This window comes from Lagopus leucura, unplaced genomic scaffold (assembly GCF_019238085.1).
Source record: "Lagopus leucura isolate 7727_CA_CO unplaced genomic scaffold, USGS_WTPT01 Super-Scaffold_806, whole genome shotgun sequence".
Classification (NCBI taxonomy): domain Eukaryota; kingdom Metazoa; phylum Chordata; class Aves; order Galliformes; family Phasianidae; genus Lagopus; species Lagopus leucura.
Window position 1 is genome coordinate 1,290,669 of NW_024962260.1, and position 25,976 is coordinate 1,316,644.

At 38.8% G+C, this 25,976-nt stretch overlaps 1 protein-coding gene across 4 annotated transcripts in view; it reads left to right on the forward strand.

Moving 5' to 3' along the window:
• Positions 1-25,976, forward strand: part of SPECC1L (sperm antigen with calponin homology and coiled-coil domains 1 like) — a 58,329-nt gene that overhangs the window by 24,588 nt on the left and 7,765 nt on the right. For all 4 annotated transcript variants that reach the window (XM_042865621.1, XM_042865622.1, XM_042865620.1 and 1 more), the window contains exons 8-15: positions 775-938; positions 2,551-2,642; positions 6,492-6,582; positions 8,397-8,480; positions 9,130-9,286; positions 12,191-12,293; positions 22,735-22,851; positions 23,213-23,272. In XM_042865621.1, coding sequence (XP_042721555.1) covers positions 775-938; positions 2,551-2,642; positions 6,492-6,582; positions 8,397-8,480; positions 9,130-9,286; positions 12,191-12,293; positions 22,735-22,851; positions 23,213-23,272 — 868 coding nt within the window. The remainder of the gene's footprint in view (positions 1-774; positions 939-2,550; positions 2,643-6,491; positions 6,583-8,396; positions 8,481-9,129; positions 9,287-12,190; positions 12,294-22,734; positions 22,852-23,212; positions 23,273-25,976) is intronic.

The following is a 25,976-nucleotide window of genomic DNA, read 5'->3' on the forward strand; positions in this document are numbered from 1 at the left end:
GTCTGTTTTGTGGGGGGGGAGATCTGATTTTGAAAATCCAGCATGTGTTATTGAGACTCTGGAAACTGTAAATTCTTCCTTTCGCTGTAAACAACTTGCTTTATGCTGGCTTTGAGGAGTAATGTAGGTAAATGGAAATGAAAAAGTTATTTCTGCTTTATATGCTCCTCCTCCAAGAATATTTAGTTTGGCACTTTGGTATAAACCTGTTTCTCATAGAGGCTTTTTCCCAGTTAATGTCTGGACTTAATTTATCTACCCTCAGTATGGAAAATAAGCAGTGTCAACTTTTCTGTGCATCGTGAGTACTTCTCCTTAGTAGCCAGGGCTTTTGCTATGATAAATACAGATGTTGTTTTATATGAGAAGAACCCTTGTTTTGCATGTATCTTGTCCTGTTTTCTTTCCACTCATAATTATTTCTGAGCTGATTATTTTCATGTGAAATGGTGGAATTTTTGAGCCTTAAATTTTCAATACATACATGCATGTGTGTGTATTGTATGTGAAAGGAACAGAAATCAACAGAAATTAAGCCTTAAATGGAGTATTGATTTGATAGACTTTTTGTCTGGTGCTTAATCTCACTTGTTGATTTAAATTGATAATGTAGGATGATAATCTGTTCCCAAATCACAGTGGAAAGAAAACTGGGTTAATGACTAATTCTTTTCTCTACAGATTTTAGTTTGACTTCAAATTTATGTTCCTGTTTTAACACTTTGTATGTTAAAGTGCTTTAAATGCCTTAAACAGGCTGCATATTGATTTCAGGCAGGAAGAAGAACGCGGGCGAGTGTACAATTACATGAATGCTGTAGAGAGAGATTTGGCAGCTCTGAGACAGGGAATGGGCCTGAGCCGCAGATCGTCCACCTCCTCAGAGCCAACTCCGACTGTCAAAACACTCATCAAGTCCTTTGACAGTGCCTCCCAAGGTAACTATGTGCAGCCAGTGCCAAGTTTTGATTTTGGATGTGTGGACATGAATACTTCTAATGGCTTAGCTAATTCACAGATGAGTTGTTTTATTGTGCCGTCGTGATTCATAAGCGATAGCTGAAACAAATCAACCTACATTAGATTGCACGACAGGTTATTCCCAGTGGCTAAGGGCAAGCATCGTTTTTTATCCTGAGTTTTCCTTCTCTGTCAAATTGCCAGTGATTCGTATGTTACACACTTTGATTCGGTGCTGCCTCATATTGGAAGTATGGAAACTCACACGACATAATTGTAGCTGGAAGCACAGCTGACTTCAGCCTTTCTGTTAAGCTGCGAACTTATGTGCTGAATTAAGGCATACTTAAATGCATGCAATAGCCAAAACTGAGTTTGTTTCATTTTGTAACTCATGTTCTTGTAGTCAGTGCTAATAAAAGTTAAAAACAAGCTCCAGCCAGTTATTTCACCATGAAATAAATAAAGGATATCTTTTGAAATGAGAGGGGTTTCACTGTTGAGACAATGGACTGTAATTTTATGGTTGTGAAAACAGCCACTCTTGTCCTCTGTTAAGGATAAGCAGAATAAGGAATCCGAGTAATTACCCTAAAATAGGAGATGGATTTTAGGTTTGACTACATTTGAAGTGGTGATGGAAATATTTTACATGCCTGGAGCCTTTTGGCCTTGAGTGTCATTTTTGATAGTGTCACTAAGTTTTTGATGCAGAAAGGCTTGGCTAAAAGTAGATTATATTATCAATATTGCAATAAGTGTTCTGTGCACAACAGATCTATTTCTCCATACATAATGCCTGAATATTTATTATAAAAGTTCCTCTGTATTACTTGACGATTCTGTAAATGGTTCAATTTCAGTTTGTGTTCTCATTTTTCATAGATATTTACATTTTTTAACTTTCATTGAGTTAACTTCAAAGGTTTTTAATCTGTTCTTCAAGAAAGTGCTCTCTTGCCAAAGTTAGTCTGGTAAAACAGCCAAGCCTTTCTACCTTTTTTCACCTTTTATTTTAAGCTGGTATCTATCTTCTTCAGCATTTATGCCTAATCATGGTGTTATGGAATTAGATGAGTAACCCGCCAGCTCAGTATTTCTGTTCTCATATGTTCCTAAACCTGGTATTTGTTTAATTCAAAATTTCAGAAAGCGTGTTACACAACAGTAGGTCTGCGTTAGCTATGGGACTTGAACTGAAAGCTGGAAAGCAGATATAGGGGTTGTCTTATTGGCAGACCCAGAAGCCTGCTGCCATGTCTTCAGTTATCCTTCAGAGAACTAGTTATGCGCTCAACTGCCAGCTTAACAGCGTCCTATAGCTTAGCTTTGTACACCTCTTAGTAAACTTAGAAATGTTTTTACTGTGACTGAGATATTCAGTACAGAAAATGAAAGTAGCTGTGGAGGAGTGACTGTGGTGGCATACTTCTAAATGGTTTTGCAGGCAGTCTCTACCTGCAATTTTTAAAGATGCGATCTTGTAAAAATTAGGAGAGTAAAACACAAATGGAGAGTTTGCTACATGCAGCCAGTCTGCTTGTTCATTGAAAATGGGGCACTGCTTCCTGATGGCTGTGTTTCTTCCAGTTCCAAGTCCTGCTGCTGCCACAATTCCTCGCACTCCTCTGAGCCCGAGTCCCATGAAGACGCCCCCAGCTGCTGCTGTATCCCCTATGCAGGTACGTATTTTATGGCTGCATTTAATTCTTTGTGAAGAAGAGCACGTGAACTTACAGGCAGTGATGTACAAATGTTGGTTGCCTTTATGGGGACATAATGATAAAATGATGCTGCAAGTAAGCAGCTACTAAAATGTTCATTCTAATGAAAGCGTATTTCCCCCAAGGAGACCTCTGAGAAAATGGCACTTAGGCAGCTGTATTTGAGAAATGAAAAAATGCTGTGGTTTTGCTCGGATACAGCCTATGTCTCTTCCTTCTTGATCCCCACTGCTCATGTCCATGTGAAGATATCTCCTTAAAAGCTTGTTTTCTTGTTAGGGGCGTAATCATAACTTAAGTGTGTTTTGTTATGTGTCTCATTTGAGTGATGTCTGTTTAAGCACTGCAATTAAAGAGAAATTGCAGAAGGCTCTAGCCTGCCCTGTGCTTCCCTAGGGAGTCCTGCATGGCAAACCCTATTGTAAATACAAGATATGACAACATAATTTGAAGGTTATTGGTACCTGTTAAAAATTCTTACGATTCCTGTACTGCTGAGGAGTATGAGAGGAAAACTATCTACATTCCCTAGGTGTAGACTCGCCGTTTATCAGCTCTTAGTCTTGTGCCTTGCATGGAAGCAGCAGTTACCTCCTTTGGGAAGTGGACTGAGATCTATGCAGTCTGTCAGCAGTCATCAGTATAAATGTATCCCACGTTGCATGGGCTTTTCTTACCAGATCTGACCAGAGAGGAATGGGGTCATTGGCTGAGAGTTTTGTCCAGCTGCTGACTGTACTATGTGTTCTGTTGTGTCTCCTTTGAAGCTTTGTCCACGTGTTCAGCTGCTATAGGAGTCTAGGTAAAGGAGACAACACTACACTAAAGAATGTATCATCAATACATTAATGCTCAGCTTGATAGATGCCTGCTGTTTTTATTGTCACATTAGCTGCTTGAAGAGATTTCAGCAAAAGCAAACAAACTTAAGGACAAAGATGGCTCCAGATTCTCAAAAAAACCCCTACGAATTGTTGCACCTTATGCTGTTAATGTCAGTAATCCTCCTGTTGTCTTCAGTGTATTACTTGAATAATTTCTTTTTGTGGTCTGTCACTCTTGATGACAGTTTTCTAAACTATTTAAATGTGACATTCTCTGGTAGGTGCTTTGTTTTTGTTGGTCTTCCTTTCTATTCTGTTTATTTCCATTCTCTTGTAAGAAGAAGTTAGTTTTGTGTTTTTTGGGGTTTTTTTGCTCTCTTGCAATTGTGAAGCAGTCTTTCTATAAGTGGTTGCTGTATGAGTTGATCTATAGGATCTCTCACCTTACAGTACTAATCTATGCTTTAAGATCTTGAGTAAAGGTGGAAGGGTTGTTCTCTGTATGACTGTTGCAGTGCTTATCATCAGATTTTAAAAGCTGTCACAGGAAATACTAGAGTTGGCACTTACTGAGAAATGGAAACAACCAGCCAAAAACCCCTTTCTAGCTTTGGGTCTGAGCCCATAGTAAAGCTTAGTGGTTTTATACCAGACCTTAACAATATTGCAAAACAGCTGGGAAAAACATACATAAACACATTGCTTTTCAGAATGTAGAACGCAGCAAAACTTCACCCACGAGTGGCAAAGCAGTTTCCTAGAAAGGTTTATAAGGATGGAGAATTATCACTGCTGGTTTCCCCAAGTACTTTCTTTTTCAGTTTTGTAATTGAAAGAAGCAGATGTGGTTTCAGATTCCCCGCTCACCAGTGAATGTCCAGTTCTGTTTTGAGCATGCAAGGAGCTTTCAGGCTCCAGCCTATTCAGTGTCAAACTTCCACAGTGTAACTACTTGGTGTGCAAAGAGCTGTGCTTTCTTTGAATTTGGCAGAACATCTTATTGAGGTACTCATTTAAGTACCTACTGAAGTGCAGAGTGGTGAGAAATAGATATCTGGATAGTAGCTGAGGGTCACATTTCTGTCGCAGCTACAGTAGATTGCACCAATTAAGAGTCTGAAGCAGGATAGTTGAAGGGATTTTTTCTTCTTGCTGTAGTTCTGCCTCAAATTTGAAGTGTCAGATATTTGTTCTCCTTCTTTTTTCTGTCTTGTGTGCCTTTTCCTCTTCTGGGGCTGTTAACTCTTGTTACAAAAGGAAAAGAAGAGAGTAACAGGCAGCTAGCAGAGGCCAGAAATGGCTGTGGGAAAGTAACTGGTGATGATCTTAATAACCCTAATTTTATCTCTTACTGTGATTACATTATACAGAGACTACTACATAAAAACATCTAAGTGAACGATTTTCTTCATTGCACCTCATCTGAAGTACTACTTTGCTAGACCTCAGCGTGGGGTGAATGAAAACCAGGAGAACAGATTGTAAAGCATCTTCAGTAATTTCTGTCCCATTGGGAGTCTCCATGAGTAGCCTCAAAAAGCATGTGAAAACTTTGGATCTCGTTTTATTTAATGTTGAGGAATTTGGTCACTGGTGTTAAGGAAAATTGTTGTTTAGTAGTTAAACAAGTTTGAGTGCATTTCTAGTTGAAGGAAAACAAAGTCTGTTTATCAAGGAATTGGTAGGATCCATACATGTTTCACTGTGCATCAGATGTAAGAGAAATGGTGAATGATTCATCTGCAGCTTCAACAGAAGCTCACTTGAGCAGAAATGTTTCTAATACTTGTAAAATGCTTCAGGAAAAGTAATTCTTCATGAGACACTTGTGCACTATTACTGCCAGAGTATTGCCGGGCAGAACTTGATGTATGAACATATTAGCTGGCTCATTTTCCTCTCATTTCCTGAGTCAGTATGTTACTACTGATAGTTGTAGCAGTAAGATATTTAACGAGGAACTAGCAACAGCAAAGTTAAGCTCAGTCTGCAGTGTCAATAGGAGTAAAAAGCAACAAAACAAACATTTTGTTTTATAACGAGGAGACAGGACCAAGATACAGCAGGCTATCAGTTGAGTAATGTGGTCATTTTCTGCCAATATCCGTAAAGGATGTTTGTTTTTCAGTGATACCCGGAAGCTGAGAACGTGATAAAGCATTGCAGTGTGCCTGCTCTGTGTGTACCTGCCTTTCCTGGCCAAGCTCTGTACTGCTCTGCCTTTGTAGTGACAGTGCCAAAGCTGGCCAAGTGGCATGATGTTATCCAGCCTCATCACCTTACTGTTGTTATCGTTTCCTTTATTTACTTCTTTATTAGAAACAAAGAGGCTGTCGCTGTGATGCAATGTTTTATTATTAAAAAAAACAAAAACCAGAACCTTAAGGAAATGAAATAATCTCTAAAGGTAACAAAAACCTGAAATACCAATTCTCATGGGAAGCTGTTATAGGGAGAGCTGTGTGTGGCTCATGGTTACAGTCACTTTCATTTACATGTTTAAGGGGATAGTCTTTGTTGCATGCATACAAGACTTTTGATGTACAAAGTGATAAAATTCTCCATACTGTATTTTGTACTTGGATTCTTTGTTATTGGCAGCTCTTTGCTCTGCATTTGATTTTGAGCACAAAAGCATAGTATTAGTTAGACTCCAAATGTTAGATGCCCTGTAATCCTGCCTATGCTATAGGATGCTGCAGTGTATAGATACTGTGAACTTTTCTATCACAGTTTTGGATTTATCTATCTTGACTGCATGATTTGGTGAGAAACATCAGAGCTTTATTATCTCACGAAGATAAGGCTCATTTAAGCTTCTCTGAAAGGTTGAAACTGAGTTCAGGATAAACACCTGAAAAAAGGCACTTCATTTTTTTGCCCTCTTGAAAGCATGTTTAGAAGTTGTGTTTTGTATGTTTTATTCTGTTCTACTGGGTTTGTATATACCAAACTGTTTGGCACACTGTGTTTTCTGTTTCAGAGGCATTCTATAAGCGGACCAATCTCTGCTTCTAAGCCCCTTGCTACACTGACAGACAAAAGACCAAGCTATGCTGAAATCCCTGTTCAAGGTAATCACTCGAGTTCATTTACACTTATTTAGCAGTGCTACTTTTCTATATCTTAGTGTTTACTATCTAAAGCATTACTGTATTGTACAGGGCTAAAGCAAACTATTTTGACTTCATTATATTTTAAATGTAAAACAAGAAACAAAAAGGTTTTACTTGTTTCATCAAACACAGTGAATCTTCAACCACATTTTTGTCCAGATAACTGGGCATAAATCTGTTTTTCATGTGTGCATAAACTGATACTTGCAAAATCAAGATGTGAGACATTCAGGATGACTTTGTGCTGCTGTTTTCACCTCTGTGGCCATATGATGTATTGTGCTTGGGTTTTCTTTTCCAAACAGAAACTGGGATGATACTTGGCGTTGTATTGCACGTGAATAACCAAATATAAACTTCATAAATATTGAATCTTCAGGAGTCAGAAGAAAAATTGAATGGAATTAAATTGAGTGTTGATTTATCTGTTTTCCAATAATTCCCCGTTCTGTGAACTTTGTTTTGTCTCTAAAAGCACTGCTCACAATGTGCTCTTCCTGTGAGAATGAATGGCTATCATGTGTTGGGCGTAGCTCTCTGATTTATGCCTGTTTTAGGCTTTTTTTTGTAGATGTTTCTCAAGATAATACCCATATGACTCCGGACTGAATATTTCCTCTCAATTTGGTATTCCTGAGGTCTGATGTTTTATAAAGGGTACTTTTTGTGCGTGTAACATTTTGTAATGGTCTGGATGTGCCAGATTTCCTTCTTGCTTTTGTTCAATGCATATTGAGGTTTTGCTCAGTGCAGCTGGAGTTTTAATTTTAGAAACTTTGACATTTTTAGAAATATTGAAATGCCTTTCCAAGAAGATAGTTTAGGATTCTTTAATTGTTACAGAGTTCATGAGTAGACATAAGCTTGGACCCAAATTGAGTGGTATGCTTTATGTAGATTTTTCGTTTTCATTACAGTCAACACAGGAGCAGGACTACATTCCAACAGAGAACGTGCCAGACAGAATTCCTGTTCATAACTGTATTTAGTTTTAAAGTATCTTTATTAGCAATGTATGCTAATAATTGGTCAAGTATTGAAATGGGTTTAGCATTTTATTTTGAATCACAATTTGTCCTTTTCTTGATTTTTGTACTCAAACTACTGCCTTGTGTGTGTTTCTGCAGCAACAGGAATATGTAAACATTTGCATACAGCTTAAGGTGTTAGCTGAAGGAATACTTATTTAGGAGGGTAGTTAACCAATAGGTTGTTACTTCTGATTAAATGCTTCATAAATTAGTTTTGTTGCAGTTTGATTTCACTCAGTGGCGGTGGGCAGAACAGATCTTCCCTATGGTTTGTTAAGGTACCTCTTGGATCCCACTGCAGGGGGAGACAAGAAAGCAAGATTTTGTTTAAAAAACAAACAAAAAATCAACCAAACTAACAAAAACAACAAAAATGAGTTCACATAACAGACAAAACAATGTGCTTTGCCAATCCACACTGTGAGTGACACATCAAGCATTCTAAGTGGGGATTCCTTGCTTGGACTTTAGGTTTAACAATTCCCTTACAGTAGCCTAGGGCAGCTGAATGTGTAGGAGAGGCCATACTGTAAAAGGATTAAGAATGTATCATAATACATGAGTGAACTACATTGGTAATGTGCAAATTTTAGGCCTCTTTCGTATAGAAAAGGATATATTGCTCTCAGTAAAACAGCCAAACTCAGGCACTGGTAGGCAGTATTCGTAACGCGTACCTAATCTCTTGTGCTTAACTGGCATCTTTGAAAACAGTGTTCTGTCTTCATTTTCTTTCTGCAGAACATCTGTTGAGAACGTCTTCTACCAGCAGACCAGCATCTTTGCCAAGAGTTCCTGCAATGGAAAGTGCCAAATCTATTTCAGGTAATATCACGTTTTTTTAGATGACAAAATTAGGAACTCTGATTTCAGTCATGTACTTCCAGATCTGTCTTACTTTTTCAAGAGAGACCTTTTATGTTCACACCATTAAGATTTTGTCAATAGATTGGATTTTTGGAGTAGCTTTCCTCACTTACAACAGAAAAATTAAACAATAAAAAATTAGTCTGGTGGTTAAAAAATAGTAACTATCACATCAAGTGAAACTGAACAGATTTTTAATTGCATTTCTAGGTCCTTATTGTTGCATGTAACAGATAGCTTCTATGTCATCCTTTCCTTACATTAGAAGTAATTTTGGCTTGGAAGTATATGTTCCAAGAAACTGTAGCTGGCTGTTACACTTTACTGCTTAAATGTAGGTTTTTCTTCTTTAAACAGAGATAAGGAGGCAGGGAAACACGCTGTCCTTCTCACAGTGCAAGTAATGATACGCTGTTAGATGCATTCATCAAATTTTGTTTGCTTTCGGATACAAATTTTATCAGTACTGTTGATCTCTAAATCCTTGGTACTTCTTAGATAGGAAATGTGAAGTAAATGTGTCATGTATGGATTTCCACTGGTGGTTTCTGAAGCAGTGGATTTAATGTTGGAAATGTTAAATACGTGGACGTTTCTTACCACACAGTGTCTCGAAGAAGCAGTGAAGAAATCAAACGGGATATCAGTGCACCCGATGGAGGGTCTCCAGCATCTCTCATGGCAATGGGTACCACCTCACCACAGCTGTCCCTCTCATCCTCCCCTACAGCATCAGTCACCCCTACAACCAGAAGTCGAATAAGGTAAAAGCCCTTTTATGTGATAAAGTAAGATTTTAATTTCGCAGCTGTCTGCAAGTATCTAGAATATAATGTTGGCAGGAAGACTGCAGATTTTACTGCCTCTCCTTGAAAACAATCTTCAGTAACCTTTGAGAACTTCAGAAAGTGAAGCTTTCTGAAGTTCACTGCAGCTCAGTATAGTTTTTAGAGCTTATAGGCTCAATGACAGAACTATATGCTACACTAGAAAACCAAACTAAATAATGCCACTAAATAATAACATCACATCTGCTCAAAATACTGTAAAGCTGAGTCCAAGAAGTGAGCTCCAGCATGCTGAACAAACCTTTCAGAGTGATTTGGTCCAGGGGAGAGCACATGATAAACTTCTGCTTTAGTAATCACAGCTGAAGAAAAGCAGCACAACTAAGTCTTAATTCCAGACAGTGCTAAGCCTTCTGAGTAGGCAGGAGTCAATGGGCCTGGGTCGTTTGCACCACACATGAAATCATAATGCAAGCCTAGGTAACACTGGCCAGGCACCCCTTTTTTCTTACATGTTAAAAAGAAAAGTCTTGACAGATAAGAAAATGTTTAAATTTATCAACGTTATCAGTTAAAGGAGTTCAAAGTATTTAAGCTTCACGTTACGCAAGTAAAGTATGTTCTTATCCCTGCCTCTTACACTGGGAAACTGGCAGACAGAGACTCTTATTTTCTCAGGTCTGTTTAATACAGAACTGACAGTTTTTGTACAGCAGTAATATTATATCCTTAGCCTTCAGAGACACTGCAGTCTGTAATAATTACAATATGAAATTGTGAAGCTATTTACAACTGTGGGGGATAATAAAAATGTTTCCTTGAAATCAGTTGAAACATGCCTCGCTGCTGCTCTCCTTTCAGAAAGTAAGTTGAGTTTGGATCTGTGGTTACTTTACCAGCAGCAGTGAATAATGTGCGTGTTAGTACCAGAATTTAGACCAGGTAAGCCCTGCAATAAAAAAGATTCAAAGACTTGTGTACGAAGTGTGAACTGATAACATAAACTTGCACTGATGATAGCCTGCAGACCGTGGCAGATGATGTGTCATTTCATGGTGTGATTGTACAGCTGTGATACTGTGCTGCCTGAGCACTGACTGAAAGGCCCAGCTCTCCAACAGGAGCAACACTGCAGTCTGCAGCAGTGTGTGTGCAGTGAGAGATGGATTTCTGGGAACACTCCTCATAACACTGCTGCTGGACTTGTGTGGTTTTGGAATGGAGGTTTTTCTGCGCTACCTTTTTCTGAACGCTGTGGTAAAATAACCACTAAAACAAACATTTGCAGCTTACTGTTCTCTGTTCTAGCTGTAACTTCATTGGCTTATTTTGGGTAAGAGTTCAGTTGACCTGATATACTAACTTATAAGATTTATCTGTCATAATATTTCTCGCTGTCTCCATACACTTTACACTACTTTATTTCCTTCAGCAATGTTTTCTTAACTGGGAGGACTCAATATAAACCATGTGCATTTACTGGAATCTGAAGACAGGTTGTACGGCTCACTCACAGCTAAACAGTATGGTTTAATGTAAAGAGAGGGAACTTTAAATTTGAGTTCTAATAGAACGTCCCAAACTCCCAAACCTCTGTGCTGAAGCTCTCTCTCTGAAGTTGCATGATCTTGATTGTAGGTGGAATATGCAGCCCCACTGTTACTTGTTTTGGTGACCTTCTTTGATCTCCTCTGAGGTGGACTTGAATAAGGCCATTGATGCTCTTCCCATAGGATTCTCATAATCAGGCTGTTCTGTATGGGCTTGGTGAGAAGTTCAGTGGTGAAGTCTGGCTGGAAGCCATTTGCTCGCAGCCTACCTCAGGGTTCTGTACTGGTTCTGTTGGCTGTGTTCATTAACCATTTGGGTGATGGAGCAGAGTGCACCCTTCAGTAAGTTTGAAGATGGCACAAAACTGCCAGTGCCAAGATAGTAAAAACTGTTCAGACTGGAGAAGAGGAGGTTCAGGGGGAACTGTCTGCCAGGGAGGTTCTGTCTGGCCATCAGGAAGCACTTCATGCTGTGCAGGTAACATAGCAAAGGCTCGGGCTGCCCAGAGTGGCTGTGGAGTTTCCTCCTTGGAAATCTTCAGAAGCCACCTGGGCATAAGCCTGGGCACCTTGCTGTGGAAGGTCCTGCCTCAGCACAGGTCGTGCCATGTGGACCCAGAGGTCCCTTCAAACCTCACACATTCTGTGACTGTGTAAAAAACAAGAGCAACTGCTCACACACTTTGCATCCAGCAACTAAGTTGCGTAACAGCAGTCTTTTCATCAATATCTTCACTACAGAGGGCTTTTATTGGGAATTGAACTTTGATGTTTTAGAAAGGGTGAATCGTTTTTGTTCCAGTGTATCAGGTAGCAGATCAACAAAGTAGATCTCCCCCGTCCTTTTTGAGAACTCCAGATCCCAGGAAAATATTCTATTAGTAATGACATGTGGCTAATATGCAAACTTGTTGCTTCAAGGTGACACTTGTAATCAGCCATGAGCTGCAGAAGAGATAACATCAGTTTATTCTCTTTCTAAATACAAAATAAAGTCACTTGAGTTAGCTTAATGGTTCAAGCTGGAACTTACAATATCGTGAGTTTACTTTCCAAACTGTTAGGAAATAATATCATTGAGATTGAAATACCTAGAAGTTTAGTTTAAGGGGGAAAAACACACGTGGTTTCCTAATGAAAGTATTTCACCAAAGTAACTCTTAAGTCTGGCAGGTATCTTTCTGTATTCTTTTTCTTACTAGTGCTGCAGCTTACTACTTTCAGTCACAATAATTCATGATAGCTTTTTTTTTTTTAGCATTTGTAATATGTGTATCTGTTGTGAACGAAAAATAATTAGCTATAAGTTGCACTTCTCCCTCATTCCTAGGGAAGAAAGGAAAGATCCTTTGTCTGCCCTTGCAAGAGAATATGGAGGATCGAAGAGAAATGCCTTGCTGAAATGGTGCCAGAAAAAAACAGAAGGATATCAGGTAATTGTAGAGCTGTTTTAACATAGCATACTTGTAGCTGCAACAAATTAGACTCTGCCAGTGGCATAAGCCAGGCTGCTCCACAGTTGACTGCATAGATTGCAATGGCACTGGTATGTACTGTACTCTCTTCTTGGAACACGTGCTACAAGTTCTAACCTAACATTAATAGCTCCTTAGTCACTTTGCTCCATGTTGTTAATGTGTTTTTTTCTTAAGGGGGCAGGTGACCTCCTATTGAGGTGCTTTACAACAGCCTTTTACAGATTGCACTTTTGAAACTGAAACTTCAGCGTTTTAAATTTTAAGCTCATGTTTCCTAAATGCAGATATAGTAAGATGCCTTGGATTTTAGACAAATGTGTTGTCTTGCATTTTGTATTTAGCTTTCTAGTGTGGTTTTTGAAGTTAGTCTGAATGATATCAGAACCTGGGAGAAGTAGCAAGATATCTATCCAGAGTTCTCCTGATTACATTATTTTTTCAAAAGAATGGTGGCTTCAGCAAACTAAACCAGGATGTTAACAATCTGACCGTGATGTATTTGTTTGGTTAACTTGTATTGAAAGTTTTTGGAATTCCCAACACAATCCTTAGTTTAAGAACTTTACTGTTTCCATGACTTGAGGCTCACAATGCAGGAGGAAGTTCAGAGCCACATAACAGGATGATGGCCCATCCATAGGAAAAGTCTTCTTTCAGTACAATGGAGAGGCTTGTGCTATAATCCCCCTCCCCCCCTTCCTGTGGCACGTCTAGTGCTAAACTGTGCTATTTCTGAGGATAAGCTGCTTTGTGGACAGAGCCTTTCTCCTTCCCTACATTTTAAAAAAGGCAGGATGTTATATTTCTTTACAAATCCTGTAAAACAAAATACAGAAGTATTTTCTCATAGTGCCTTGAAGTGAGGTATACATAAATTTAACACCTGGTTAGGAAAAGTAATAGAAAGCGTGCCAATTTTTTCACTCTACAGTTGTGTGCACATACAAGCAAAATGTAAAGCAGCTTTCTTCTGATTAAATAGATTGCTGCTTTGAATTACTCTTCTTGAGTTTTATAGACACTAGTAGAAGAATAACTTCTGACACTTACTATACTTCAGCAATTATAGTAAGGTTCTCTGATTATGTTACTGCTGGAAACTGTGGCATATAGCATCTGCATAAGCAATGGATGCCTTCTCTTGGAGTAGTAGAATAAAATCATGAGGCTATAAGGAGTTACTTTTTTGGACAAGAATGTCTTCTGCTTTAAGCACACTCATTTTTATCTACATTTCTGTTGTATAGAATTCAGTTATTTTCAGCATCTCCTGAATTTCAGTTTTGGTTGTATGCAGTGTAAGTGGTGTAATGATAAGAACGTGTCTAACATTGCATTCGTAGTGAATAGTGCTTATCTAGTTTTTGATGTCTCAAAACCATTATCAGTACCAGAATAAGGACCTTGGTCTAGAAAGAAGAGCCTTCAGTGGTTTTTATTTTGTTTTATTTTATTTTATTTTTATAAACATGCAGTAAACAAGCATCAGAACAAGGAACATCTCCCTTCCTCATTCAATTCTCTTTCGGGCACTCTAGCTCTCCTTCTGCTTCCCTCTCCCCCCAGATATTGCCAGGGTACCTTTTCACACCTCCAGCTCCTCCAAGTGCCCTTTACTCTGTGACAATCCCTTCTATCCTCAGCATTTCCCACCTGTGTAAATTCTACCTTTCTCCTGTACCACTTGCTTTTGTTCGGCTCGCCACCTGGGCAGGAGCCAGCCCATGCTTTTAGAGCTACCTGCAAGCTGACTGCCAGCCAGCTTCTGTCTGAGCTGCCACGTTAGCCGAGCAGAGCACAGGCGACTGAATATCCCTGTCCATACGTGCATCTTGTCCTCCTAATATCATAGCAATTTACTTCTAATGCCGATCTCGTAAAATTACTGATGTGCAAGTAAACTCTGCTCTGAAAGCCAATATTTATTAAGTATGTCTTTGCCACAGGGAAAGCTGTGTTCACATCTTCATTAATTGCCAAATGCAGACACTTTGGTTTTCTTCTCTTCACCTCATCTGGAGACTCTCACAGATGTAGCTTTCTGTACAAACGTGTATTTAAAATATTTGAGGAATTATTCCAACTGTTCATATTTCACCAATGGAGGTGGAACCATGCACATGAGTTTAAGCCTCGTTTCTGATGCAGTGCTATGGTGGTGTTTTAGCTCTCATTCCAGACATTGTTATGCACTGCAGACTGGGAAAACAGTTGAAGAAACAATGAATAGAAATCAAACAGATAACCAGATATGAGTAAAAAAGTTTTTAATGTACAGAGTTATGGATGAGCTGCCAGTTGCTTAAAATGTTAAAAACAACCATGTGGTTGGTTTATTGTTATTGGTAAGCAGCAGCATATGATTCAACATGATTCTCTGTGAAGGCCAGCTGTAGTTCTTGAGCTGCACTTTATTCCATTTTTATTCCATTTAAAAATATTAAATGGGGGAAAAAAACACAATCAAGGTCTGTACTGCTTCACAGACAGAATGTTTCCTGTATCCATAAGATGCTCGTGGAGAATATAGTACTGTTTAATTGCTTGCAGCAACTGGTGTTTTTTTTTTTTGTCTGCTGAAATAAAGTGGAAGAAGAATTACTTCTGCTCTCCTATCCCCCCAGGAAATTACTTTCAAGCTTTTGATTAAGAGTCTTATCTGTCTCTTTTAGAAGCTTGAAATGTTGTGAATGCTACACAACTCAAAGACTATGGCATTGTGAAGCTCTAATTTCAGCCCATTATGATGGGAGGATTTTATTTAGAACTCTTCATACACATTCACAGGAATTTGTCAAACTGTTCTTTTCCCTTCTGACAGACATGGAATACCACGCGGTACATTTTGTAAAGCCATCTTACATCTCTCTCTTCTATGAATGCATTACAAAAAAATAATAACTACTCTAAAATGGTTAATAAATGACTTCATTGTGCAATTTTCTTGTTTTATTTAAGCAAATTTGGAAGGAAAGCAATGAATAGAAATATTTTCGTCACGAAACAATACTTAACTGTATCACCAAACCTGGTATTCTTTTCAGGAGTACCTGAATAAAAAACAAAGGCCAAAACAGCCAATGAAAATAAGAAATTGTTATTGAAACAAGAAACTGTATGGCATTTTCTCTTATATTGTTCCTTTTAACAGACATACTGTCTGAATGCTATTTGCAGGCAGAACTTCTCCTTGAAGCTTTGCTTTGGGAATGGCAATCTGCAGAAGGTCACTGCAGAGCTAGCAGCAGGCAGGTTCTTTATTAACTTTCATCTAGAGGCTGTTCAGTCCAGGCAGCATTGCATTCACTTCAGTTAGTGTGAGTTGATTTCAGGACTCAACAGATCCTTAAGCCATGAAAGAGGAGAACTGGTCTCTTAAGATGAGTTGTGGACTTTTTTTTTTTTTTTTTTTTTTTTTTTTTTGGAGGATTTGGATAAAGGATGAATGAGTCTCCATCAGTTTTCAGCACGATGTTTTGTGCTGAAAACTAACAACAAACAAACCATATGTCACATCTGACCATGTGTCAGCTTGGTTCACGGTCTGACACACTGATTCAGAGTTCTGTGCCAAGTACTGCATTTTCCTGGCTTCTCTAAAATATGTGCAGTGTCATAAAACTGTCATAAATTCCAGATATCTTCAAAGCATAATGCAATCCTGTCCAGCTGTTACAGAGCATTTAGCCTAGCTGAAGTACTGCTACTTTCATTTTAAGTACATAACTAATAAAAGCGCAAAAAAGGATGTGAGCATGCATGTTCCATGTTAAGCAGGGGACCAATAAACAGGACACACACATCCTGTGCCCATTTTTATCTACAGCAATATTTCAATATATTTTCCATTTTTGTCAGCATTCTGAGAAAGTATTAACTTAAGAGGTCTAGCACCAAAAAGCAGTTGCCACAAGTTAGCTGCAAGAATAGACCAACACATATAGCTGTGTTTTTAGTTTTCTTGAAGCTTTCCATGCTTTCTAATTACAGGTGCAGTGAAAGACACCTGTAATGTAGCCCTAAAGCACCTGTCCTCTAATTGTTTCAATGCTGCCTAACTTTTGTCTTCTAAAAAAAAATCTTAAAAACATAATAGTTATAATCTAATAAAAATAAAAAAACTTACCTTCATGGCAGCAATAAATAATAGAATTCTACTGAACTTGAATTTTTGTATTTTAATACCCCAGTGATGTTCAACATTTGGGGATGCTACTGCACTTGCCCACAATGGGATAATTACCATCCGAAATGATTGTGATGTGGGTACAGCTGATTAGAGCCCTTATTGAAAATGTGTTGTTTGATCAGGAAGGTATAAAATTATTTATAGACTAACACTATTGAAGAGTCTGTGCATTGTATTTAATGAACGTGTTAGGGTTCAGTCTTGGTTTCTTGGTAACTTACACATTGAAACTGGCTGCGTGAGTGAGTGTGAGTTTGGCTTTCCAGTGAGAATTGCTGGGAGATCAAATTAAGATATTTGGGACAAATTATATAAGAAATAGGGCTTTAGCTCAGTGTTCTTAGGCTTTTATTGCTCTTAGTGGACTATGTAATATGAAATTGTTGAGGTATATCTGTAGTTGTAAATACATCTTGTATTTGAAATGGAAACTTCATTTTTACATTCAGTCCAACATTTGCTTTGTAAAGAGCATTGTCTGTGAACCTGGAGAAGTATCTGACATGGCAGGGTGGAGGGGGAGGATTTCTTGACAACTGAATGATACCTAGTTAAAATATGTTCCTTTGTTCTGTCCTGTAGAGGGGAAAGAAGAGGAGGAACAAATGAGCAGTGTATCAAAAGATCATCTATTCTGTGCACATCAGTCAAATGACAGTTATTTTAATCTTTTCTCGTGCACATGCGTCACATTTTCTTCACTTCAATTTCATGTACAAAAGCAAAGGCTCAGGGTTCTACCCGAGGCCAAGAGATTTGGCAGGTTATTCTTGGTGTAAGTGGTTGTGCTTCTATTGAGGATAGGTTACGGAGGGGCTGCTCAGGACAGACGTGTAGTGGTCTTCAGGTAGAGGTGTGTTGTTCAGTTATGGTACCTTTTTTTACTGATGTCCCTGTGTGGCTACCTACAATAAACCAAAAATGGATTATCATAGGCTGAATTTAGAGCACTTTTGTTAGTGCTGAGGTAATGGTTGCAGCATACACAGGCTTTCTCTGGCACTGTCTGGTTGATTCATTGAAGTAACTCTGACTGCCAGAACAGTTCTCTCCCTGGTTTAAGCAGTGATGCTTTTGCCAAAAATTAGTGAGGAAGGATATGCTTCCTTTTTCTGTTTGATTTGGATTCTGATACAAGAGAAATGTCAACTTGTTAGACTTAATTATGACAAAATTTAGAGCAAATTATGGAGCTGTCTTTATCTCTGTAAATGCTTCATATGTTAAAATCTGAAGCTATTACAGTTTTTTGAGGATGATTGCTCCTTTTATGGTCTTTCTTTCTGCCAGAATTGTAACATAACATATCTTTGGTCTAAAAAGAAACTTTTATGGCTGATATTTCAGGCACTTGAGGGTTTATGTTTCCTATTTACTGCCTTCCAAGAGCTGGGAATGAGGAGGCCATGGTTGGGGCTGTTCCAGAAGTACTTGGACATTGTCACCTACTGCCTGAAATCCTCCCAGCCTCAGCTTTAATGCACGATTTGGGAATCAGTGCAGACTGATTCAGTGGGGAGCAGATGGCAGTTTTTGTTGATTGCAAGAAAATAACACTTGTCTGACATGGTACTAGGTTCAGCAGGAATTTGGAATTACCACCAGCTTGGACATCGCAGCCTTTTCCTCAGGATTTGCACTTTGGCTTGTGCTGTCTGGAACCTCGAGCCCAGTGGCAAGCTGAGTCTGGTATTAGAAACAGTTACTGGCTGAGTAATGCTAAATAAGAAGGGAAGGGGGAAAGTTTAAATACGTGGCTCCGGATAGGAGGTGATGTGCTTTGCTTTACTACCTGCAAAAGGTGCAGCTGGAAGACAGAAAGGACTGTGTTGTTGGTGAGGCTGAGCTACAGCAGTTCCCTTTCCACCAACATGAACTGACCTGCCTGCTCGAAAAGAAGCTGTCTGGTGGGTATGGATCCAGCTGTTCCTAGTATGAGAGCCTCTCCTACCTAACCCCAGTTCTAAGTGTGGGTGAGCCTTCTGTAGGAAGAAGTGGGTCTCCTTGTCTCTGGGGAGTCGTTGCTTCCCATTGACATGTGCAGTCAAGAAGGCTTCTTTCCAAGGAGAGCTTTGGTATGGTGTGGCTGGAAACAGACACTGCTGTCCTCACTGGGAGAGCCAAACCTATCCAAGAGACATGGACAAAAGTCGAGAACGCAGCTCAGGTGCTACTGTCACAGCTTTGTACACAGGAGGCATTACCAGGCACTGTTCCTACTGAAGGAATGCTGCTGCTGATTAATACCACAGAAAGACTAGGGAAGACTCTAGAAAACTTTCCGAAAGCATAACAGGAACACTTATTTAGCAGTTTACCTTTCTAATTTTTTAATGGATGCTCTCTTCTGTGCATCTTTAAAAGCTTTTAAAAGCTTTTTAGTAGTAATTCTATGCCATGGCAAAAAGCCTGCCAAGGTCTGTGAAGTTAAACCTCAAATCTCCTTTTAATGATTTCATACATTATTCTACAGAATCATGTTATGCTTTCTCAGGCCACTTATTTCATTAACTAATATAACAGAGGCACAGACACATGTTTTTGTTTTGCCTGTGTCCTAGCTCATTTGTGAGCTGCGCTGAGTGAAGATGTGGGAACCACGCTTCCCTGTGCAGGGCAGGGCTGGAGCTGCTGTGCAGGATGCTCTTCTGCTCAGATTGGAGTATTCAGAGTTTGAGGAGATGGAAGACAGATGTGGATATATCCGCTGAAGAGAGAATTAGGGAAACTTTGCCCTTAATTTGTAACTGTAAGTTAGGAACCATGATTTCCCTAGCTTTCTTAGCTGCAGAATGCGATGTGAAGGGAAGACAAGTAGAATCAGAGTTTCAGGAAGAATTTTCTTAGTCATTTTTCTTATGTGCCCACAAGAAGATACTCATTTTGAGGTGACTGCTGCTACTCTTTGCATTCTGACAGGAGCTTGAGTCATGCTTGAAATGTGTTTTGCTGTGGGTGTTCCTTTACCGTTGTTTGTTCCCCTGTTTGCCTCGGCTGTAGGGCAGGCTATGGAACTTGGTCTCTTTGATTATTTGAAATGTTATATTCTTGCTCATACTTTGTCTCTAAAAATTTGTAACTCTGATTTTCATTCCTGATTGGCAAGTGCTTTCCATAACCTTATGACTCAGGCTTATCATAAATGTTAGAAATGCTTTTTGCCAAAAATCTGTAATACTGGAAGTGATTTCACTCCTGTGCTGAATATTAAATGTTGTTGGACAAGGACTGATGAAACTCCTCCTACTTCACCTCTCTTTAGAAAGGCTCATTCCTCATTTATCTGAAAGCATGCCATGCCCTCCAATTGCTTTAATACTTTGTGGTCTGAAATGGCTTGAGAAAAATTCCGGACTAGATTCCAGTAGAATTATCTTAATAGAGCCAATTACTGAATAAAAGCAGTAACAAAGGAGAAATTATGTCAGAGATGTTAGGTCGATGTTCTGTTTACTGTCAGTTCTTTGAGAAATAAGAGCTTAATGCAAGATTGATTTCATTATGCCCACCGAGCTTTTTGGAAAAACACAAGTAGTTAAAAGCATTTGGGAAATAAAATCATACCGTATTTAAAAGTGCCAGTTATGTTCTCAAAGCCCCGTGTAAAAGATTGAATTTTCCAGTTTAAATAAGTCTGTCCAGTTTTTAGATTGGTGCCTGACCAATATTACAATTCTTCAATCTGAGAGTTAATAACCATTCATAATGCTTGGAGGAATTGGAAACAGAGACCAGTCCCTTTTAATTGTTTCCTTCCGTTGTATTTAATGCAGCTCCTCTGGATTCATTAAGATTCTTGGATGATGGATTTGTTTTCTGCTTGTTATCTTAATAATAATTGCTGGACCCTACAGGATGATGTAGGAAGCCAGGGGATTCCAAGTTCTTGAATACCATCCAAACGTGTTGGTGAACTTTTTTAATGGCCTCATTTTTCCAATGTTTATATTCCAAATATAACGTTCCATAGATGTTATTAATATTTGAAGTGATATTTCAATTTTACACAGCTATCATCTCTGAGGAAATTTCTCCTCTTTTAGTTTCTTTTACCATTTTCAGCACAACTTGGTCCTGTTTTCCTTGCTGCCCTTTATGGGTGAGGGAGTAAACTTAATTTTTATTTTTTTTTTCTTTTTATAGATGTGTTCTGGTTGGAGCTGAGCACACCTCCTTGCCTCCTTGTTTTTAGAATTTTTTTAAATCATGTGTTCTGTCTTCAGCCCAGTTCTGTGGGTCTTCAATGACATACATCTTGAGTGATGCTGGTGTTCCAGCTCTAACATCTTCATTTAAACACTGCTGTGCCTGCTCTGAAATGTGTGGAGCAGCCTGGAAGCAGTTCTCCCTGTAGCCAGGCACAATGCTTTAGTTTCCTACAGAATCTTCATTGCAGTTCTCCTTTCTGTACTGCATGAAGTACAGCATCAGTTGATGGGCTATGGCTAGTATTTATCAGTTGTTTAGCCCATCAGTCTTAAAAACCCACCAAAAATAATTAAAACAAAAGCACAGAAGTCACAACAACAGCAAAACAACAACAAAAAAGCACAAATTGTAAGCAAGGTTTCGCAGGCTGTGGTTTATAGTGTGTGTTCTGTCATTATTAGCAGGTATTGTTGAAACGATGTCCACCATTAAGCCAACTGATGTGTTGGAGGCTGTTAATCAGACTCAGCAGTGTTTCAGCATCCCTCCTTGCTGATATTTTCCCTTAGTCTCCTGCTGCATCTTGCATTTATTTGCCTAATTCAAGTAACATCGAAAAAAGTTTTAAACACACATTAATTTAAATCCAATTTCCTGTCCCTCAAGGAGAAAGGAGGGAGAGCTATTTTCTTTCTTTTTTCTTTTTCTTTTTTATTTTTTCCCACCCTTGCGGCTCGAGGAAGCAGTGAGGACCACGTTCCCACAGCCTGGGGGTCTCCAACAATGACATTTCCTCTGTGGGCAGGCAGCCGGCCGGGCTCAGACCGCTGCCCTGGCATTGTGAGTCCCAGCACGTACTCTTACATCACTGCAGCCCCAACCTGCATCGTGCAGACTTTGTGTAAGAAGAGTGAAAGTTGAGCGGGAAACGGAGATTTCCCTCACGTTCTTCTAGAAATTGCTTTTAGTTTTGTTGAGGTTGTTTTCCCTCTGTTGGAGATGGGATTGCGGTCGTCTTCCATTTGTATCCAAATCATCATTTTGACAAGAAATTCAGCTGCCTTAGTTGTGAGTGTTCTGCAGCTTAACATTGGTTCCACATTCATTTTTCCACTAGATGAATGAAAAGTTTCAGTGCTTGTCAGAGATAAGTGATGTCTGTAACTTCTTGTCAGGTCAACGAGTGGCTTGGTGTTCAAAGTTTAAACTGACTGCTGCCCACTGAGCTGCTCTGCCACTGCTGGGCCGCCAACAGTCAAGTAAGCAGTGACCTGAAGGGCCAGCAAGGCATCTTGCTCCTGATTTGTACGGACAGGGCTGAATTTTCTTACAGTAACCTTGCATGTGTTCTTAGAAGTGGCATTTAGCAGTGTCACTGAGTGTCACCAAAGAATCAGGAGTGCAAGGCTGCATTTTTCAATTTCAGTTTCAGTCACAAATATTTGATTCCTTGCCACGGTTCCTGTTAAATCTGTTGGAGCATCTTTATTGACAGTGACAATTTAATTTCTCTTTGTGTTGTTGTTCATGTAGGTTTTCATGTAGAAATGTTTTATTTAGCAGATAAAATTTTGTTCCTTATCAATATTAACTAGAAATTTTGCTTCAGTGCTGAAGCATAGAAGTAAAGTCTTGTATTAACAGAGGTAAAACCACGTGGTCTACTTCAGGGATTTTAGAAAGAGCCCTGACATATGTCCATAACTTGTTTGCTTTTATATTTTGCTCTGTACAGTTGTAAGAAATTTATACTCTTAATACCCTTTCTAGCCTATCGTTTTATGCTTTTTAACTGTATTTGCACTATAGGAAATTAAGTATTAGCTATTTTCTCTTTAACCCGTGTAAGGTTACCTGACATTCTTATCATGGCTTGTTTTTTGTTTTTTCTTTTTTAATTTACCATAGAAGGTGTTTTGGTTCCTTACCACAGAACTCCAGTGTCAGGCTGTTCAAAGTTGTTTTTTTGTGTGTGTGGTTTTTTTTTAAGGTGTTTGTTGAACGAATACTTATTAGAATATGATTTTAATATTGTTTGCATTTTTTTTTTCTTTTAAGAATATTGACATAACAAACTTCAGCAGCAGCTGGAATGATGGCTTGGCTTTCTGTGCAGTCCTCCATACTTACCTCCCAGCCCATATTCCTTATCAAGAGCTAAACAGCCAGGACAAGGTATGACATTAGAATTCCCATTCTATATATATATTCATGTCCATATAGAATCTATATAGCTAATATGAGCTAAAAAAGAAGAATGAACTAATTTAAGTAATAGAAAAATGATCTTACTAGAAATCATAATTGAAACATTTCAGACTACATAATTGCTATTCTTTTTAAAACCTTAATATTATAAGATCTTTTGGGTGATATTAGGACATGTTCATTCCTGTTGCCCTTTTAAAATTAATATGGTCCAATTACAGACTCACTTTGAGGCAAATTTAGCAGTTTTACTGTAAACTTTTTTAATGCCATCTTATTATGAAGTAGTATTTACTTGGATTCTGATACGTTTTCATATCTCATGCAGAGGAGAAACTTCACTTTGGCTTTTCAGGCAGCTGAAAGTGTTGGCATCAAATCCACTCTGGTGAGTTTTAAACACATAGTGAACAAATTACATCTCATTTTAAAAAATAAATTATTCCACTTTGTGCTTTTGAAAGATTTTGAAGCAAAAATAACAGCAGATGAGCTCAGCTAGAGCCTATAGTCTCAGTATCACACTTGACTGAAAAAAACCACATAAATGGTAAGCACATACATCAGTGGTTTTGTTTAATCTCTGTCAGTCTAGCATAAATCCAATATTGTCAGCCACTTAAGCTAATACTGTTTTTTGCAGTAAAATAATGAGTGGGATAAAGACCTGTACTCAAGCTGCTGCAGCAAAGGCAACAGCAGAACAGCCTGTGGCAGGTTGGGAATGGCCTGAAGCTGCACTGGGGGAAGATCAGGTTAGATAATAGGAAAAGATTCTTCACCAAAGAATGATCATAGAATTATTAAGGTTGGAAAAGACTAATATCATCTAGTCCAACTGTCAGCCTATCACTGCTGTTCCCACTAAACCATATCCATAAGTGCCACATCTATGTGTTTCTTGAGCACTTTCATGGATGGTGACTTCAGCACTTCCCTGGGCAGCCTGTTCCAATACTTTACCACTCTGTCAGGGAACAAATTCTTCCTAATATCCAACCCGAACCTCCACTTGTGCAACTTTAGGTCGTTACCTCTGGTCATATCACTGTTACATGGGAGAACAGACCAACCCTTTCCTTGCTACAACCTCCTTTCAGATAGTTAAGAGCAATAAGGTCTTCCCTAAGCCTCCACTTCTCCAGATGGAACCATCCAAGTTCCCTCAGCTCCTCGCCATAAGACTTGTTCTCCAGAACCTTTACAGCTTTGTTGCCCTTCTCTGGACATGCTCTATCACCTCAGTGTCTTTCCTGTAGTGAGGAGCCCAAAACTGAGCACAGTGCTTGAGGTGCCAAGTGCAGGGGTTCCAAGCCTGATGACAGAGTTCAAGAGGGGTTCATTTGGGTAATGTTCTTAGACGTGGGCTTTAATTTATAGGCACTCCTGTGCAGAGCCAATAATCTTTGTGGGTCCCTTTCATCTCAGGATACTCAGTGGTTTTATGAGATAAACTCCTAAAAGGAAGATTCACCAAAACTCATTTTTCAGTATTTTAAGAAATAATAAAGTCAGTGTTGGTTTTTTGTTTTTTTTTTGAGAATAATTCGAGAAATAGTTGTGATACTGTCTTCAAGGATTCATTAACTCTCTTCTGTCTCTGTTCTACTTTCTAATGATTTGGTTTTGTTGGAATTTCAGGAATACACATCAAGCTATGTAAGTTGTTCTTTTGCTCACTGAAATGTAAAAGTTAAGACTTTTATGTTTAGATTTAATTTGTCAGCATTGTAAATGATTGAAGGTGGGCTTTTTTTTTGTTCCCAATTACTGGTTATTGTGTGTCTTATAAAAATTTTGGCTTAAAGGAATTAACTTTCAACATGATAGGATTTACAGTGAAAGTAAGACTCCGGAAGGTAGGGAATTGAGAGTATCCCAGGCCTTTGTGATTAATTGCAGAAATTCAACTAAAGTTGCCAGTATCAGAAACGATATTCAAGTGATGCTTGAGCAGTCTAAATTCTAACAAAGCTGCCATAGTTAGCAACTAATAACACAGCAAAGTCAGGTGTTTTAAAAATAACACTTTCCTTGATCCCTATCAGAGCCTTTACACCAGCATTGTGTTTGCTCACAATGGCAGTGCAACTCCTGGACATTAAGCTTTGTCAGGGATTTGAAACCTGGAAGTTTCTTCCCAAGTGCTGATATAAGAACTACAGTGTGGGAAAATAGCTGCAGGAATTCTGTCCTGCTTTAACTTTAGGCTCAGTGATTGCTGTTTGTCCTTTGATTTTTGCCATGTACTTAATTACAGACTTCCTGAAAAGACAAATTGAAAGGAATTAAATATTCAGTGTGCAAATTGTATCCATCTTAAGGGTTTAGTATCTTTTTACATACCAACAGTACACAGTGTGTAGTGTTTCTTTTTTTTTTCCTCTTCCATGGGTGAAGAATGAGCAAGGATGTGAAAACCACTGTAACTAAATAGCAGTGGTGATGTAAGGAGAGGTTTATAAGGGTGACTTCTTTGTTCCCAGAAGAAGAAAGTGTTCAGCTGCTTTCATACGGAGAATCAAAACCAACCAACCAAAGTAAATAAAGCAACAACAAAACAGAAACAACTTCCTCTTTTTGAGTTTGGAGATCCTAGTAATCAAAGATTATAAAACAGATCCATATACTAGGCAGAAATGTCTAGGAACTGTCTCACTGTGTTCTTGTGTACATATGCTGAAAAGGGCAGATCAGGCTGTGTTTGCTCAGCTTATCCATAGACAATCTGGCACACTTGTTAAGAAATGAGTGAACTGACCTACCAGCTAGGCACACACTGATGCTTTGTCTCCTGCATGTAGCCAAGCTGATGGCAAAGCAAACTTCCCTCTTTCTTGCCTCTTCACTCAAAAATACATATTGAAGTAATCCCAAGTTCACTACTCTACTGTGAAATGGGATTGTCATTTATTGACTCCTATCGTGATGAGAATTTTGAACTTCAGGTTCAGTCAGTATCTTGGTCTTGATTCTGACTCTTTGTCTTAGCTCCTGGGCAGATTGCATTGACTTGTGAGACTGGTGTAAGGGGCTGGGGAGCAGTAACATCTTCAGTACTAATTGTTCTAAAAGGGAGACAACTTAGGTAT